The sequence below is a fragment of the Elephantulus edwardii genome, unplaced genomic scaffold (genome assembly GCF_000299155.1).
Source record: "Elephantulus edwardii isolate Elephantulus edwardi_28Jun2011 unplaced genomic scaffold, EleEdw1.0 scaffold00180, whole genome shotgun sequence".
Classification (NCBI taxonomy): Eukaryota; Metazoa; Chordata; class Mammalia; order Macroscelidea; family Macroscelididae; genus Elephantulus; species Elephantulus edwardii.
Window position 1 is genome coordinate 961,984 of NW_006399930.1, and position 7,630 is coordinate 969,613.

The window sequence follows — 7,630 nt, forward strand, 5'->3', positions numbered from 1 at the left end:
CAGGAGGGGAAGACCCTCTATGAGATGGATTGATTCGGTGACTGGGGTAATCGGGATGGGTGTGTCAGAGGCAGTGCAGTTGGCGCAGGATAGAGCAGGGTTTAGGGCTGTTGTGTATAGGGTCGCTATGAGTCGCAAACGACTCGACAGCACATAACAACAACATCATGATCTTGCTTATCAGTCTAATGGCAAAGATTTTTTCCCCCATCTGCTTAATATTGAGATACAAGCTATATTGAAGGCTGTTGTCATTGATCTTCTGTAACAAGCATTTTAAATTCTATTCACTTGTTGCAAGCTTCTATAATCTGCATAATGTGTGTTGTTGATAAGTCTTCCTCTGATCCTCATGCCACATTCTTCTACATGGAGTCCAATCTTTCAAATTATTTGTTCAGTGCACAATGAATAGGTGTGGAGAAAAGCTACAATGTTTCCTGATTTTAAACCATGCAGGATTCTTGTACTCTGTTCAGACAACAGCCTCTTGGTCTACATTTTCAAATGAACATAATTAAGTAATCTGAGATTCCCATTGGTCTCAATGTTAACCATAGTTTGTTATTATTCACACAGTCACATTCCTTTGCACAGTTAATAAGGCTCAAATAGACAACTTCCGATATTTTCTCCTTTAAACCAGGATCCACCTGACAACAGTAATGCTATCCCTGGTATCAAGGCCTCTTCTAATCCTAGCTTGCACTTCTGGAATTTCTCTATCAATGTATTGTTCTAGTCATGATTTTATTATCTTCAATAATATTTTGCTTGCATGGTGCCGAAGAATATTGAACATACTACGGACTGCCAAAAAAACAATAGGTCTGTTCTGGAAAGGGTGAAACCAAGTTGCTCCTTAAAGTCAAGAATTTTGAAACTTTATTTTACATACTTTGGGCAAATTGCCAGGAGGGACCTTGAAGAAGGACATGATGCTTGGAAGGGCGGAAAGACAGACAGCATGGGAGAAGAAGACCTGGAATGAGCTATATTGACACAATAACTGAAGTAATGGGGATGGGTGTGTTGGAAACAGTGATATTGGCTCAGGATAGTGAAGGGTAGAGAGCTATTGTGCAAAGATAGGGTCACTATGAGTCACAATCGACTCAATGGCACATAACAACGATTATATTAATATTGTTCTATAATTTTCATATTCTGTTGGATCATCTTTATTGAAAATGAGAACAAGTATTAATCTTTTCCAGTCAGCTGGTCAAGTAGCTCTCCTCCAAATACCCTAGAACAGACTGCTTAGTCTATCCAGAGCTGCATCTGTGACACTTGATGTTATGTCAAATGACTGAGTCTAGAGTATGCACTTTTAATTCATAATTGTCTAAATAGGAGAAAATGGGCCATAGGGGCACAGGTCCATGGGCATCTTTCCTAAAGGGTCAGAGGAGGTGAGACTTACACAGCCGCTCCCTTCCTCAGAGCAGAAAGCAGATAAAGAGCCTGCAACCCAGCCAACATGGAGCCTTGAGAGCCACACCAACAGAAAGGTTTGTTTGTCATTGGGACAGAGTTATGGCACCCAAATAGGATTTATTAGGGAAGGAATTTGGAGAGTGAGAAAGGCAAAGAATACCAATGCAAATCCAAGTTTTGGCCCAATAGTCACAAGGCACAATTTTTCTATTAGTCCGGGTTCCAGTTTTAGTTCTGTAGTCAAATCCAAATCATCCAGCCAGGTTTGCCTCTGGAAGTTATAAGTCAGCTTCTCTTTCAAACAACAGCAAGAACAGCAAAAACATTTTCCTATGGCCAGCACAAATTCAAGAAGCCTCAGGTTGCACTTTGTGCCAAAATTTCGCCACAGCAAAGCCACAATTTCTTCACTATGCTCATCAGGGTCTCATTCTTAGTAGGGTCTCACTCGAGCATTCCTCAAGTCTTCCCACCACAAGTGTTGCTCACCTCAAGTGTTACTATCTCAAGTCTTGCTGCCCTGTGTGGGAAGTACTCTTTTTATTATCCTAGTGCCAGATCTGTTGATAATTTGCAAGACATGCTGATTTGCAATTAAGGTAACTGGAGACCAAAGTGGTTAACTGCAATGCCTAAAAAAAGCCAACTTTTAGACTAACACACAGTAATAGAGTTTGTTATGATAACTTTCATGATGTTATTGCTGTTGCTATTATTGTTAAGTGCTATTGGGTTGTGGGCCATAGTGACCCCAAAAATTGTAGATTTGAACATTGCGCTATCTTGTGTCATCCATATCTTTTAATGACACACTCAACCCCATAGTTACATTCATTACCCTCTGCTAATGAATCTCATTGAAGGCCTTCCCCTCCTTAGCTTACCCTCCACCTTCCAAAGCAAGATGTCATTTTTCAAAGACTGACACCTCCTTACAACATGCACAAAGTATCAGAAGAAGTTTCTCAATGTTGCTACCTACAAATGTCAAGATTTATTTATTTCTTGTAGTGACTTTTGATGAATTCATGACATGCCAGCTGACTACTTAGTAAATATAATTTTCTTTCTCTCTTTTGGTATTAAAATCTTTGTAAATATATTCTAAGTTAATGTAAAGGCTATGAATCAGAAATATTTGGCATAACTTCATTGCAAATAGGACATAACTATTTGAAAATTAATCAAGCATGCCTATCAGATTTTTTAATAATAAAATATCATAGCTGAAAATAGAACAAATGAAAATTTTAGAAAGTTCTAGAACAAATCATTGGCTTCAAGAAGCATTAGTTTATTTATGTTTATTAATTGTATTTAGAACAAAAATTCTCACCATTGAACAGATAGGCAATATCATGATAGAGAAAAGATTGAAACTGTCAACGACTTTATTTTTCTTCAATCCGCAATCAAAACATTTAGAACTAGAAGTCAAGAGATCAAAAGATGCATGGCACTGGAAAGCCTGTAGTCATATACTTCTCCAAACTATTGAAAAGCAACAATATTAGTTTGAGGACAATAAGGTGTATCTAATGGTTCAGCCCATACTCTTTTCAGTCACTTGCCATGAATCTGAGATCTGGACAATGAATAAGGATGACAGAAGAACGGATGCATTGAAATGACCATATTAAAGAAGAATACTGAATATCCTTTGCTGTTGTTATGTGCCATCAAGTCACCTGCAACTCATCGAACCCCTATATACAAAACTCTGAAATCTGCCCTATCCTGAGCCAATCTCATTGTCTCCAACAGACCTAAGTCTATTTCTCCAGTCACTGAGTCAATTAATCTCATTCTGAGTCTTCCTCTCCTGCACTGTCCCTCCACCCTTTCAAGCATGATCTCTCTTTCCAAGGACTGGTCGTTCCTGATCATGTGCCCACAGTATGTGAGATGGATCCTCAAAATCTTTGTCTCTCAGGAACAGCCTGGTTTCATTCTCTCCAGGACAGACAAGTTTGTTCAGATTGACAAAAACAAAAAAAAAACCCAAACAGGTATGCCTTGGAGAAGATGCAGCCAGAAAGAGGAAGAGCTTCAAATAGATGGTTTAAAATGGTGACAAGAGTAATGGACTTGAATGTGTCAGAGATTGTAAAGATAGAACAGGTCAAGAGGTCAAGAGATGTTGTTCATATTGTTTCTATGTGTCTTACTCAACCCAATGGTTCTAACAACAGCAATTGTATAGATTTAAACAATTAGGGACAGTTGTATGTGATTAAAATGTGCTTAAAAGATATTGTTTTTACTTAGAGTTTCTGAAATTCCTTTTTCAAATCATATTTTCTGTAGAACAAATTCAAAAAATTAGCATTGTATGTGTTAAAGAAAATGGCTGTTTACTTAAAGAATGAAAGAAACATATTGTATGACTCCAAACACTAATTTAACATTACAAATCTTTCCATTATGTTCTGAATATAAATCAAAGTACTCTGAATAACAAACACAATTGAGTGAATGGCAGTTCAATTTAAATAGTAGAAATCTCATTGTGCTAGAATTGCCAAATAGATACTAAGCTTTGTTTCATACGGAGTGTTAAAAAGGATGGCTGACCCTGGAGGACATTATGTTGTGTGAAATATCTCAGTCACAAAAGGACAAATACTGTATGGTGCCACTGTTGTGGAATAAGGCTGACATCAGGGTGGAGGTAAGACTGAGAAAAACTGGATAAATTATGTATACTGCATTGAAGCTGATAAGGGAGAGAACAGTTTAAAAGTAATACATTTTAGGGCATTATGATTATCATAAGAGTTTGGAAAGAGGGTTGCAGAGTGGAGTATACTCAGGGTGAGGGTGGGAGGGTGCAGGGGGATTGTATACCAATGAAAGAGTTTTTCTTTTGCTTTTAAAGAAGAGTGAACTCAGGGTGGGGATGGGGTGGGCGGGGAGAAAAGTGCAACCATGAATGAATGGACATCCACAAACTCTGTAAATGTCATTGAAATTAATAATAAAAAAAATTTTCTTAAAGGTGAATGAGAATGAAAGAAGTCTGCCTCCATCAATGTATAGAGTTGTCAGTGCAAGAACTAAAAGTATACATTAAATATTAGAAAACAGCCTTAAAGACTTAGTTGCCAGAAGTTTCCAGAGATTTTATTTCATATGATGTCTTAACTGTATATTCTGTAAGGATTGGTGTTCTCTTCAATGTCAGTTTTTTTAATCATTTTTATGTAGAATACCTCAGAAACTCTGTTTCTATGATAGTCTTGGAGAAAATTCAAGAAAAATGCAAATATCTTGTCCAATATTTTCTTTATTGTTGTTGTTATTATGTGCCATTGATTCGCTTGCGACTCACAGGAACCCTATGTACAAGAGCCCTAAATACCGTTCTATCCTGTGCCAACCTCACTGTCTCAAACACACTCATTCCCACCATCCCAATCACAGAATCGATCCATCTCATCGAGGGTCTTCCTCTCATGTGCCATCCCTTCACTCTCCCAAGCATGATGTCCCGCTCTAAGCACCAGTTCCTCCTTCCAACATGCCCAAACTATGTCAGATGAAGCTTCAGAATCCTTGACTCCAAAGAGTATTCTGGCTTCATCTTCTCGAGGAAAAACCTATTTGTTCTCCTAGCAGTCCATGATATATTCAACACTCTTCTCCAGCACCACAAAGGCATCAATTCTCTTTCTATCAGCCTTATTCACTGTCCAACTCTCTGATGCATAGCACGTAATTGCAAAGACTATAGCCCAGATCAGACTCACCTTAGTCTCCAGGCTGACGTCGTTGCTCTTCAGTATTCTTGAGTACAGCTGACTTTCACAGTGCAATTCGTCTCTTGATTTCCTGGCTGCTGTTACCAAGAGTGTTGACTGTGGAAGCAAGTAAACTAAAACTGTTAACTCTCTCAATCTCTTCACCATCCATACTGATGCTGCCAATTGGCCCAGAGATGAGAATCTTTTTTTCTTGATGTTGAGCTTCAATCCATATTGAAGGCTAAAGACTTTGACCTTCTGCAGCAAGCGCTTCAGGTCCTCCTCAGTTTCAGCGAGCAGGGTTGTGTCATCCGCATAACGCAGGTTGTTGATGACTCTTCCACCAATCCTGATGCCACATTCCTCCTCGTACAGCCCAGTGTCTCAGATGATTTGTTCTGTATACAGATTGAAAAGGTATGGAGACATAATCCATCCCTGACGGACCCCCTTCTTAATTTTGAACCATGCAATGTCTCCTTGCTCTGTTCTGACGACTGCCTCTTGGTCCAAGTATAGGTTTCACATTAGCACAGTCAAATGTTCTGGGATTCCCATTCTTCTCAGAGTCAGCCATAGCTTGTTGTGATCCACACAGTCAAAAGCCTTTGCATAATCAGTGAAACACAGATAGACATTCTTTTGGTATTCTTTGCTTTCTGCCAAGATCCATCTTACATTAGCTATAATATCCCTAGCACCATGACCTCTTCTAAATCCAGCCTGCACATTTGGTCATTTTTTTGTTGACATATTGCTCCAAACATTTTTGGATAATTTTCAGCAGAATCTTGCTTGCATGTGATATTAAAGATATTGATTGATAATTTCTGCACCCTGTTGAGTCACCTTTCTTTGGAATGGGAACAAATACCGATTTTTTCTAGTCAACTGGCCAGCTGACTGTCCTCCAGATTTCTTGACACAACTTAGTGAACACATCCAGGGCAGTGTCTGTTTGTTGAAATATGTCGATTGGTATGCTGTCAACTCCTGGAGCCTTGGTTTTTGCCAATTCCTTCAGAGCAACTTGAACTTCCCCCTTCATCACCATAGGATCTTGCCCATATGTTATTTCATGAAAGTCTTCTGTGTCAGCCAATTCCTTCTGATACAGTGACTCTGTGTACTCCTTCCACCTTTTTTTGATACTTTCTGAATCATTTAACATTCCACCCAAAGGATCCTTAAGTATTGCCATCTGTGGCTTGAATTTGTTTTTCAACTCCTTCAGTTTAAGACAAACTCAGTGAGTTCGGCCCTTTTGATTTTCTGACTCCAGCTCTTCTCACATTACTTTATAGTATCTTGCTTTGTCATCCCTAGCTGCCTTTTGAAATTTTCTGTTCAGCTCTTTAATTTCTTGTTTTCTTCCTTTAGCTTTGGCTTCTTGGTGCACTAATTCAATACTCAGAGTCTCATCTGACATCCATCTTGGTCTTTTCTTCTTTTTCAGCCTTTGTAATGATCTTTTTGCATTCTTAATGGATGATTTTCTTGGTATCCTCCCAGAGTTCATTTGGTCTATGCTCTTTGGTGCTCAAGGCCTCAAACCTGTTTCTGAGATGGTTTTGTAATTCGAGTGGGACAGACTTAAGATCAAATTTTGGCTTCTGTGGACTTGATTTAATTTTCCTCAACTTCAGCTTGAACTTGCATAATCAGCACCCGGCCTGGTTTTCACTGCTGATATTGAGCTTCTCCAGGGAGTCTTTCCACAAATGTAATCAATTTCAGTCCTATGCATGCCACCAAGTGAGATCCATGTGTATAGCTAGTGTTATGTTTCTTATAAAAGGTATTTGCAATGGATAAATCATTGGTGTACAGAACTCTATCATTCTGTCTCCAGCCTCATTTCTCTCACTGAGCCCGTGTTCCAGCTACTGATCCTTCTTCCCTGTTTCCAACTTTTGCATTCTAGTCACCCATTATTATCAATGCATCTTGATTGCATGTTTGATCAATTTCTGACTGCAAAAGTTGGTAGAAATTTTCCATTTCCTTCTCTTTGTCTCTGGCTGTTGGTGCATATATTTGAATGATAGTGGTATTCACTGGACTTCCTGTATGAGTATGAATATTATCCTGTCACTCACCACATTGTATTTCAGGATAGATCTAGAAATGACTTTTTTAATTTTGAAAACAACCCTATTTTTTCTCACCTTTTCATTCTCGGCACAGTAAATCATACGATCATCTGATTCAAAATGTTCCATGCCAAACCATCTCATTTTGCCAATACCTAGTATGTCAATATTTATCCATTCCATTTCTTAACAATGTCCAATTTTCCTATATTCATGCTTCTCACATTCCACGTTCCAATCACTAGTGTCTGCTTACAGCTGTTTCTCCTTCCCTATGTTTCCATTTCTAAGATCTCAGTCTCAATTATCTTGTCTGCTAGTCCAAGTAAGTGATAGTCTAATGTGCTCTATTGT

General features: G+C 38.6%; 1 protein-coding gene across 1 annotated transcript in view; it reads right to left on the bottom strand.

Annotated features, from left to right (window-relative positions):
* LOC102872349 (ATP synthase subunit gamma, mitochondrial-like) overlaps window positions 1-7,405 on the bottom strand; it is a 131,420-nt gene extending 124,015 nt beyond the window's left edge. The window contains exon 1 of the mRNA XM_006896037.1: window positions 7,352-7,405. Within this exon, the coding sequence (XP_006896099.1) occupies window positions 7,352-7,405 (54 nt within the window). The remainder of the gene's footprint in view (window positions 1-7,351) is intronic.
* Between the last annotated feature and the right edge of the window lie 225 nt (window positions 7,406-7,630).